Source organism: Gossypium raimondii, chromosome 8 (genome assembly GCF_025698545.1).
Source record: "Gossypium raimondii isolate GPD5lz chromosome 8, ASM2569854v1, whole genome shotgun sequence".
NCBI classification, from domain to species: Eukaryota; Viridiplantae; Streptophyta; class Magnoliopsida; order Malvales; family Malvaceae; genus Gossypium; species Gossypium raimondii.
The window spans coordinates 20550230-20562269 of record NC_068572.1 but is presented as its reverse complement, the minus strand read 5'-3'; the positions used below and the strand labels follow the sequence as shown (position 1 = coordinate 20562269).

General features: G+C 34.9%; 1 protein-coding gene across 1 annotated transcript; it reads left to right on the top strand.

The window, feature by feature from the left end:
* Nucleotides 1-2876: 2876 nt before the first annotated feature.
* Nucleotides 2877-4261, top strand: LOC105790991 (transcription factor IBH1-like 1). Its single transcript, XM_012618816.2, has 2 exons — nucleotides 2877-3059; nucleotides 3450-4261. Exons 1-2 carry the CDS (start codon nucleotides 2941-2943, stop codon nucleotides 4015-4017), a joined length of 687 nt encoding a protein of 228 aa, XP_012474270.1. The 5' UTR covers nucleotides 2877-2940; the 3' UTR covers nucleotides 4018-4261.
* The last annotated feature ends 7779 nt before the right edge of the window (nucleotides 4262-12040 follow it).

Below are 12040 nucleotides of genomic sequence, written 5' to 3'. Positions count from 1 at the left end.
TTAATTATAGCACACAAGACACCTTACCTTAGCAACTTACTTCCACAACAAAGCTCAAGTAAGCTTTTGTTTGCCTTTGTCCTTGGTTGCGGATGATCCCAAATGAGTTGGCAATTCACATACACATCAAACATAATATGAAGGCATTACGAATAGTAACAAACACAATTAATTCATTCTAAAATAAAAATTCAAATCCTCTTAACCTCTATACCGAAGATTTAACTAGTTTTGTAGAAATAGGTTTTGAACCACTCAAATCTTGTCTAAGAATAGATTCCGACTTCATACATCCTAAATATCATTTAATTATAGATCTAAACAAGTGCTAACATATTGCTCATTAGGAGAAACTCATTTTCATATCAAAGGTGTGTGCATAAGTGAAACTACCCACAAGACATATCCAGTCACATATTCAACATATACAATCACATCACACATTTAGCCATTCACATCATATATAATCTTGTTTATCAAATAATCAAAACTCAAGTAAGAGTACTTACTTCTAGGACTTAGATAAGATGTTTTGATCACCTAAGCCCCCTTTAACTCACTGTTTTGTGTATTAATTATAACACACAAGACCGTTCACCTTAGCAACTTACTTCCATAACAAAGCTCAAGTAAGCTTTTGTTTGCCTTTGTCCTTGCTTGCGAACACTCCCAAATGAGTTGGTACTTTAGATACACATCAAAAATAATACGAAGGTATTACGAACAACAACAAACATAATTAAATCATTCTAAAATCACAAATTAATGTCTTTTAACCTTTATACCGAAGGCTTAACTGGTTTTGCCGAAATAGATGTTTAACCACCCAAATCTCATTTTAAGTTAGAAATCACTTTAAAACAGAAGCTTAGCTAGGTAATACGAGATCTATCATTTTCAAGCAAAAAATCAACTTAAAATCAATTGATCTATTGAAATCTTGATTAAATAATTTATATCTCGAATTGAAATAACTGCTCACTTAGTTTAATCATAAAAAACCAGAATCTCTAAAATAAAATTACTTAAGGATTTCTTAAATAGTGATTTGAATTATGTATTATTTTTAAGTGCTTGAAATATGTAATAGGTACTTTTGGTTCAGTTAAAGTGGATTCACACAATATGGAAACTTTGTAAACAGAATGTCACGTTGTCACGACGAACCTTTAACGTCGCGACGCTATTCACTGTTTGTTCGAAGTCGCGAAGTGGTACCCCGACGTCGTGTCACCAATCTGAAAATTTTTAATATTGTGCATTTTAGTCCTTAAACGACCTCAAATTATCAAAAAAGCTTTCGTAATCTCGTTTAAAACTCGATTATAATTGTAAAATATGTTATGATCATATAATGAACTTAATCAAATGTATGAATTGTTAAATTGATCATAGTTGCTCCGGTAATGAATGTGACATCTCGTAACTCGAACCTAGCGAACGGATCGGGTATGGGGTGTTACAATTCTATTCAAATAATAACTCTATTTTAAAATTAACACAATTTTTAAAATTAATAACTACAAATTTAAAATCTAATTATTTTTAAATGTGTAGTTATCACAACTTCTATTAAGTTATAATTATTTTAAAAGTACAATTATCAAAACTTCTATTTTATTTGAACTTTTTTAATTATTAATCTTAAATTATATGCTATAATTATTTTAATTATAAATTTAGTAATAAGATAAAAAATAATGAGTATTTTCGTCAATTCAAGTTTTTTTGAACCTCATGTTTATATAAATATATATTATACTATATAACTTACAGATAATTAGCAAATGTAAATATGTTTGAAATTAAAAGGAAAAATATAAATATACATTTTATAAGTATCAGATGTATACTATAGTTATCAACATCTGTATTAGATTTGTACAAGTAAATGCTTCTCAATGTCCAAAGTGATCTAGTGTTTATCATATTCCCCTTTCAAATGTTCTTATATTCTTTTACACGAATTGGAACTTATATCTCAATGAATTTTTGTTGTCATTCACCCATTCTACTAAAACTATACCACGTAGGTCAGATTATCTGCCGAAAACTAATGGCACAGACGCCCTGTGATCCACGATACATTACCCGGGTACGCTTTATTTATTTATCTATTTTGAGGGTAGGGTACGCTTTAATTAATCGCCACAAAATAAATAAAAAGCCTCAAAAGTCATTTCAGTCTTGAATGTAACACTCAACTTTTCTTCTCATCTTTTTCAGTCTTAAACTTACACTACCATATTTTAGTTTCCGTTTTTAACTGTATCAAATCCACATGAATGATTTGGTTAGACAGCGATCAATCTCACTAAAGAATCAGACTCAAAAGCTACTTTGATAAGAAAATTTTCTTTTCTTCACTCAATTAATTGAGTTTTAAATTCACAATATTTTGCAATCCTATTTTAATTCTATTTTGAAACTTAGCCTTCATTATTCTAGTATATAAGTTATCAATAAGCATTATTGTATTTTATGTTACCAGGGAATTAACATGCCAACATTTTGCTATAGAATTCTTTTCAACATTTTGGGATAATTTTATCTTCGAGCTAAAATCTAATTTTCTCCTTAATTTCCTCACAAAGAAAAACCAGCTAGCTATAGTTGTCCATGAAATGACGAGTGCATATTAGGATTTTTTGTTTGTATTCATAGCAAGTTAAAAATGTTAGGTTTGCATTACAGTAATGTTATGAACCTTTTTTTATTTAATATTGTATGCTTTACAAGTCTAATAAAAGTAGAAGTAGTTTATTTTAATGTATCGTTTAGGGTTTGTGCGGTGGGCCATGTATGCCATGTGCTTGCATGTGCTGTGTCTTTCTCTTATAGTCCCACCACTGCTTTTCACTTGAGCAAATAAATGGGGTTCCTACACATTTCTCTCTCATTTCTTCTCCCTCTCTCTCTGAACCTCTTTCTTGGATTCTGATGCACTTTCTTGGATCTGTTGAACTGCTTTCCCTCTCTGCAACTTCGTTTCCGCTTCTTCTCTCTAGATTAAATTTTTTGCTATTTTCTCTTTCTATACAAGAACAAGTTTTAGCAAGGTACGTACTGGCTTTGGTTTAATATTACTTTATATTTAGTACTTTAACCTTGCGCATATCTATCCAGCAGCTAAACTAAGCTTAAGCAATGCTGTGTACTGTATGGTCACAATCTTGATCTCTTGGTTTACGCTTCTGTCCGCACCAATGTTTTCTTCTTTGAAACCCTAGCTAGCTACTTCTCTTGCCTCCTGTATTTTGCTTTATCTTTAAACTTAAATCTTCGATTCATGACATATTCTTTTCCCATTTTACTTCAATATAAGCATTAGGTGAAACTGAGAAATGTGACTATTCGGGTGATAGTTATCGTTTGAAAGGACCGTAGTATATAATATAACAAATGTACTGATACCACATTGGAACTGATAATTTCTTTCCTTTGTGCAGGATGCGTTCTCCTTTTTCACTGAAGCAGGAATTTCTCAAGAAATGGATACTGGGTCTCCAAAGATGTCGTTCCTCAAAGAAGAATATGAGCATCTTCAAGAGAAAAAAGGTTATTAAGTTGTCAGCAGATGTAGCCATGGCTTCTGCAAGAAAGGGCACAACTTGTTGGAGTCGAGCTCTCATTGCCGATGCCGTTAAAGAAGGCAATGCTGACAAACATCTAGCTGAGAAAATATTGGGTCCGGCGTCAGAGAGGCAACCGACGGAGAAGGTTCCAGTAGGAGCAATGGCATACAACAAGAGGATCAGAAGCAAGAAGATCCTGAAAAGGAGTAGCGTAATCCGAAGAACAATAAAATGTGCACCTCAAGCGGCTCGACCGAGCTCTATTGTGAAAACGTTGGTTGGGAAAAGAAGACAAATTTTGAGAAGTCTAATCCCTGGGGGAGAATTTATGAATGGCGTCTCTTTGATTGAGGAAACCCTAGATTATATCATATCACTCCGAGCTCAGGTTGATGTAATGCGAAGTCTTGCCAGTGCTTCAAAGCTAGTGAACCTTAATTAAGAGCATCAATGGTAAATTGCTCTTCAGTTAATTATTTAATATATCTTTATAATATCTTTATTTTTTTCTCTTGGGCCCAACGCTTAGCTAGCTAAATGAAAGGAAATGGGAAGCTGGAACAGTTGAGGCATGCCTCTACAGATGAACTATATATATGTAAGCCAATCAAGGCTTTCATTTCAATCTTCTACAAGACCTTGTTGACTTGCATTAAGTTTTTAATCACAAGCATAAGTTTCTTATATATTTGTAGTTTCTATGCCTAGTTTAAAACCAAGTATATTATGCTTCATCTTCTATTGTGCTAAATCATCTTATTCTTTTGACTTTTCCTTTTTCTTCTAAAAAAAATCATATACTGTTCCATAAATGCTCAGCATAGGAAACAAACAGTAATGAGATTTGTTTGATTATCAGCGGCTACAGGAAATAACCAAATATAATCTGTAAACATATAAATGACTGAAAGATAAATAAATGGGACATGGTTTCAAAAAGTATTAATTCGCTTAGTAGCATGAATAAGTGTACATATACATTTCAAAGAACATTTAACAACTCGATGAATAGATGTTGGGTGTGCATGTGGAGAGAGAAAGAGAGAGTGAAAATGAGAGGGAATAATTCGGTGCAAACGATGAATGCATGCGAATAAAAAAGGCTTACCATTTGGAGTATTTCTTAAACAGCTGTGTTATTCTTTTCTGTGCTTTTTTTGGTTAAGAAAACTGATCAAAGGGCTTTGTATTATTGAGGTATATGTAAAACAGAAAAAAAAGAAAAAAAAAGAAAAAAAAAAGGGGGGTGAAAATAAGAGAAAAACAGCTTTTGGTCATATTTCAATGAAAGCTATCTATAAAAACTAAAACTTGCACATCCGTGCAACACCTTCACTTCAAAGCATGTTAGTGTGACAACAGCAAAGAACAGTGAAGCTGCTTTCAAAACAAAGATCGAACATTTGCTCATATATAGCATATCTTAACTTATTTTGTCTAGCTGTGTCAAAATATAGAAGTAACCACTCTGGTAGTATTAGTGGTTAGTTTGGTTAGTTTGTTATTCAAACTGTTATGCTATTAGCACCAGTTATTTGCAGTAGCTAACTCATGTACTCTATAAATACTATTGTTGTATAATTCAATGGATTAGAATAATAAAACAGAATACCTATTCTTCATATTCAATGATATTTTACTTAGCTCACTCTAGATCTTAACATGGTATCAGTCGCCTCGATGTTGGAGTCCTGATTTTCATTCACACTCATGACTACCACTACTTCTGCTAATTTTGCTTTTGTCGAGCCTGGCTGTTCGACGTTTACTGGTGATCAGATCATTAACTCCTTTCCTCACCATGACACTATTAAGCTAGATAATGGAATTTTCGTTCAGTGGTAGCAACACATTCAGTTAATCGTTAAAGGTTACGAATTGACCGGGTTTTTGGATGGGACATTACTTGCTCCGCCGCGTTTCGTGCAAACGTCTAAAGGATCTCTCTTTCCAAATCTGAATGCATCTGCGTTTACTCAACAAGATCAATTGGTTGCCTCCTGGTTACTCTGTACTATTCATCCCTCGCTGTTATCCTCCTTTACTGACGCATGAACGGCCTGTGATGTTTGGACTACGACCACTCGTCTCTTCGCAACAGTCACTGGTGCAAAGTTGTAAAGAATTCGTCATGAATTGCATTCTGTTAAGAACGGTAACCTCTTAATCAAAGACTATATAGCAAGAATACAAAATACCTATGCCTTGATTGATGCCTCTGGCTCTCGGATCTCACAGGCAGAGAAAGTTGAGATTATCCTTGTAGGTCATCCACCGGAGTTCAATGCTATGATTACGTTAGCATTATTCTCATCTGAACGCTTGCCATTTCAGCGTCTCGTTGATGTGCTACTCGAATATGAGAGTCGACAGTTGCGAGCGCTTCCAGATAGCCCTTCTGGTCTCCATTTGATGTGCTACTCGAATATGAGTTCAATTTGCGCTTGGGCCAGACTCACAGTTTGGGCTGCGTGCTGTTGATTTTAGGACTAATGCTGTTACTGGTAGATCGAAAGAATATGGCCCTTGTCTGCCCGTCCATGATAGCCCTTCTGGTCTCCATTATGAATTTGGACCGCAGGCAAACAATATTCCAAGTAGACCAACATCCAATTATGTGGAGTTTCCTAATTACCTTAGGCATGGGCGCGAACTTGAGCCTTCTGGGGATGGTGATTTTCCTGCGTCTGGGCCCTCAATTCCTTGGTGGACCAAACTAAGGGCTTGTGTATATACTGGGTTTGATCCGTGTATTGGGCTCCCTTGTCTACCTGATTTACATGTGTCTGATGTGTCCAACTCTACTGGGTCTAATATTCATACTACTCAGTTTGGGTCCAATCTTGATGGTACTGATTCCTATGTTCCATTTCCCATTGGAACTGCATCCTGGAATCTAGATTCAAGGGCCAGACACAATCTCTGTCGCGATGCTTCTGCGTTAAATGATTCTACCCCTTACTCAAGTACATCTTCTCTCTTAATTGGTGACGGGACTTCCACCAGGATCTCGTCTGTTGGTAATTCAGTAATTCCTACACAGCATAAATTACTTAGCTTATCTAGTGTTTTGTCTGTTCCAACTATACGGAAGAATATTCTGTCTGTGTCTCAGTTTGCCACTGACAACAATGTGTTTTTTGAATTTCATCCGACTTATTGTGTTGTTAAGGACATCAAGACTCAGGACATTTTGCTGAGGGGCCACATTCGTTATGGGCTCTATCATTTTTCTCCGCAAGTTGAGTCTGCTTCGTCTGCTGTGGCTCCTTCTCTTGCCAATGTTGGACTTTAAATTTGAACTGATAGTTGTGACATTTTTACTTGGTGGCTCAAACGTCTTGGTCATCCTTTCGCTTTTATTGTCAAGGCTATTTTAAATAACTGTAATATTACTTGTAATAAGGTTTGCCTTTATAATGTTTGTGTTGCATGTCAAAAAGGAATGTCTCACAAACTGTCCTTTCCAAATTCTACTACTGAATATACTAATCCTTTTGCTTTGGTTGTCTTTGACCTATGGGGACCTGCGTTAGTTGCCTGTGGATGAAATTGGTATTCTGTCTCATTTATTGACATGTGCACTCATTTTACTTGGATTTATCTTATTCGTTAGAAATCTCAAGCGATGGATTACTTTATTCAGTTCCAGCAATTAATCAAAACTCAATTTGGGAAAAATATCTGACAATTCCAGAGTGATTGGGGGCGAGTTTCAAGCTTTCATGTCCGTATTGGCAAATCAAAGGATAATTCATAGACTATCCTGTCCTCATACATTTGAACAGAATGGGGTGGTTGAGCGAAATCACCGACATATTGTTGACATGGGTCTTACTCTCTTGGCCCAAGTAGATCTTTTTATGGATTATTGGGGCTATGCATGTAGTTGTGTTGTTCATTTCATTAATCGTCTTTCTACCTCATTATTGAAAGGACAATTTCCGTACAAGGTTCTGCTTGGAAAAGATCCAACTTATGATCATTTACGAGTATTTGGGTGTTTTTGTTTTTCATATTTGCGTCCATTTTTGCGTCACAAGTTGGATTTTCACTCTCAACCATTTATGTTTTTGGGTTATAGCTTTCAACATAGAGGTTATCAATATCTCACACAAAATGGTAAGATTGTTATCTCTCGTCATGTTGTGTTTGATGAATATCGTTTTCTATTTACTAAGTCTGGTCCGGAAGGTTCAACATCTTTGTCAGGTCAATCTCTCTCACCAACATATGTTCTACTTGTTAAGCCTGTCTATTCTTAGCCCTCAGAGCCCTTATCCGCTCATCCTCCCAAGTTGTCTTTACCTTCTAATATTAGTCCCTCGACCTCTGCAATTCCTCACGATAATCTGAGCTCTGGTCCTGAGCCATGTCCTCTCTCCTCTGTTCCTGCCGATAACAATATACCCACTAACACTGTAGCATTTTGTACTATTTAGTCATTTCCTTTAGCCCCAACAAACACTCTAGCTTCTCCTACTATTTAGTCCTCTCCTTTACCCCCAACAAATACACATCCAATGGTTACTCGATCTAAGACCGGTATCTTTAAACCCAAGGCTCTGTCAGTTGAAGTTATTGAGTCTCACACGATTCATGAAGCATTTCTACTGCAGAATAGCGTGTCGCTGCTCAGGCTGAATACGATGCTCTCATTAAGAACTCCACCTGAGAACTTGTTCCATTACTGAGTGGTCGAAAGGTGATCAGGTTTAAATGGCTTTTCAAAGTGAAGAAAAATCCTGATGGGACGGTTGCTCGTCGAAAGGCTCGATTAGTAGTTAAAGGGTGTTCTTAGGTACTTGGGTATGATTTCAAGGAAACATTTAGTCTAGTGGTAAAACCTGCTACTATTTAAGTCATTCTATCTATTTCTGTCTCGAAGGGTTGGTAGCTTCATCAGGTAGATCTGAATAATGCTTTTTTAAATGGTGATCTTACTGATGAAGTGTTTATGCAGCAACCTCCAGGGTATGTTCAATATGGCTCTAGTGGCAAACCTTTGGTTTGTCGTCTAAAGAAGTCATTTATAGGCTACGTTAGGCTCCGTGTGCTTGGTTTGAAAAATTGAAGTGTTTTTTCTTTCAATTGGTTTTCTTATATCAAAGTTTGATGCATCTCTGTTTGTTCAAATTACACCTAACTCCACTATCCATGTCCTTGTGTATGTAGATGATATTATTATTACTAGAAGCGTGCCTACATGTATATATAGTTTTGTTCGGCAGTTGCATACGGAGCTTTCACTTAAGGATATGGGTGATCTCCATTACTTTTTTAGGATTGAGGTTACTCGTTCCTCTAAATGGTGTCTTCATTTGTGCCAGCGGAAGTACATTCGTAACTTGCTTGACAGGAGTTTTATGACTCATGCAAAGAGTGTTCATACTCCTATGATTAGTTCCTCATCTTTATCTAAGGATGACAGGGATCATCTTCATGACCCTAGTGAATACAGAAGCCTTGCGGGTGCACTGCAGTACATGGTCCTAACTGACCTGATGTTGCTTACGCGGTGAATCGTATATGCCAATTTATGCATACGCCCACTACTGTACATCTAGTTGCATTAAAACGCATCTTGCGATATTTGTGTGGTACCCTGGATTATGGGATTATTTTTCACCCGACTACTCAGCTCTCTTTAGTCAGTTATACCGATGCAAATTGGGGGCTAAATTTTGATGATCGTCGTTCTACAACCGGCTACTGTGCATATTTTTGTCACACCCCAATATCATGATGTTCCAAGAAATGACAAGTTATTTCGCGATCCACAGCTGAAGCTGAATATCGCAGTCTTGTTGCAACAACTACTGATATTGCTTGGTTGGTCTCGTTGCTAAAGGAATTACAACTCCACTTTGATGATTCACCTACTATTTGGTGTGACAACTCAAGTGCAGTCGCAGTTGCTGTTAATCCTGTCTTGCATTCCAAATTTAAACATGTAGAGCTTTATTTGTTCTTCGTACGCAAGAGAGTTGCTGATGGTTCTATAGTTGTTGGTGAGGTACCTGCTTGTGATCAGGTTGCTCACATTCTTACTAAGCCATTGTCTGTTTCGTCCTTTGCTCGGTTTCGAAGTCTTCTTCGGGTTTTACCCGTCGAGAAGATTGATGAATGTTAAATTATAAAAATAACGACTCTGATATTATTAGTGGTTAGTTTGCTTAGTTTGTTATTCAAATTGTTATGCTGTTAGCAGCAGTTATTTGCAGTAGCTAACTCATATACTCTATAAATACTATTGTTGTATAATTTAGTGGATTAAAATAATAATACAGAATACCTTTTTTTCATATTCAATGATATTTTACTTAGCTCACTATAGATCTTAACATGATGTGGCTTACTTAATATCAAAACTCAAATAGCTAGGTAATATATATGTGGAATGATTTTGCTAAGGGAAATCATATCATTTACTTTTTCTTAAAGTTAAGGCATGCAACCCGCATTTGTAGCAATCGAAAAGTGTGCGATATGCTGAATTGCTTGAAAAGGTAGCACTAAAAATTGTGATTCGTCAGAATTTCTCACCAGAACACAACTATATATGCCATTATTTTCTATTCTTTTTTTTCTTTTTCTTTTTTCAAAATATGCCATCATTTTCTAGGTAAAGAAGAATATGTCACGTCCATTATTATTCAAATTCCCACTTTGCTTCAATCCAATGTCTTCTATACGTTGATTTGCAAAATTACATCTACCGATTAATGGAGAAAAGATTTTGAAATAGATTAGATCAATAATTGCAACAATGTTTTAGCAGAAACAATGCTATCAGCAGTTTGAATTGTTTGAGGTAGAGATGAAGAACAAATATGAATACAATGATAATGGTATGTTTATGTAGTTTTGTTTTACTAAGTGTGTGTGGTCTTACCTAGAGAGATGATTCACTATCATGATTCACTATCTTAGTATAACAATCCGAAATTTTTTGGTTAGACATGTGGCACTATTCCGATAATGGAACAATGAATTTTTGAGAAAATTTAGAAATTTTGTTAGACAAAGAATTTCTTATGAAATAAATTTTATCTTGGAATTAGTAAATTATGAAAAGAATTTTGGAAGTGCAAACATGAAAAAGGGTTAAATTGAATTTTTTAAAATTGTAGGGATTAAAGTGAAAATATGACCAAAATGTGAAAGGTGAAATATTATTAATTAATTTGCAAAAAAAAGTTAGAATATGAATGGTGTGAAAGCATAGGGAAAAGTTATAATTTTCTCAATTTTATAGGAAAAAGACATAATTTTTACGGTACATAAATTAAAATTTAAAGGTTTTATGTGGATTTTGAAATTTGACTATGATAATTGCTTGTTATTGTGAAAGAATTGTAAAAGAGACAAAAAAGAAAAGAAAAAGGGGGAAATGGTAATTTTGTCAAAAAGGATATTTTAATAATTTCGCAATAATTAAATTTGAGAATTATTGTTTGGGTGAAATAATTTTTGGATCAAAGGGCTAATGAAATATAGAAGTGGATCATAAACTATTTAAAAAAATTGGGCTTGTTTGTGGACTTAGGTCTTGGACCTTTTATAGAGTATTTTAAATGGATGAATAAGGGCAAGAACCCCTATTCAGCCATGAACATCTGACCAGCTCCCCCCTTTAGAGGTCTTCTTCTTCTTTATTCTTCCATGGTTTTTCTTGAAATTTCTTGAAGATTCTCTTCAGCTACCTTGATTTCTTAACAAAAGTTATTAGAAACCCCTTCCATGAGCTTGAGATCTTCTTTAATCTTTTCTTTTTCTGCTAGGATTTATGGTGTTTCAAGTGAAAGAAACCATGACTAGTGAGAGAAAGCTCATGAAGGATTTATGCGTTTAGTCAATACTATGTTTAAAATAAGAAATTTTTTATGTAAAAGGTAAAGAGCAATGGAAATATTACTTTCCACTATTTAGAACAATTTTATTAAATGTACACATGTATAAGGTTAAATGAAATGTGAAAATATGTATGCAAAAAATATGGCACTTTGGTGCCAACATGTGTGATAAAGTAAAAGATTTATCCAATTTATAAATGTCCCTAAAGATTATACGAGAATATGTTTATAATACCCCATAGTAGACTTAGTGACTAGTAAGGACAGAATTGGCATACCATAGGGGTCATTAGCGCGCATGTGCTAGGAGATACAATTCTGACCGTGTATAAACACTTTGGGTATAGTAGTTTTGCGCATAACACTTATGCATTATGGATCCATTTCTTCATCTCTTTAGATGTAATTGCTTTTAGCGTGTTATTCTTGGTGTGTTTGGGTTGGGATCCCTCGTATCTAGTCTTGGGTTGCTAGAATTTTCTATTGACGAAAATGAATTTAAATGTTGATAATAAGCACAAGAAAAACCTTATGTTGTGAATTAAAGGACTCTTAACGAATTGAGATGAAAATGATAATTTGCTTTAGTAGTGTGTGGTCTAATCAACT

What these genes read in the sequence shown, in the direction of transcription:
- LOC105790991 (XM_012618816.2), top strand. Translation starts at nt 2,941, where the DNA reads ATGCACTTTCTTGGATCTGTTGAACTGCTTTCCCTCTCTGCAACTTCG. An exon ending in CAAGAACAAGTTTTAGCAAG is followed by an intron (nt 3,060 to 3,449) that starts GTACGTACTGGC and finishes TCCTTTGTGCAG; the next exon opens with GATGCGTTCTCCTTTTTCAC.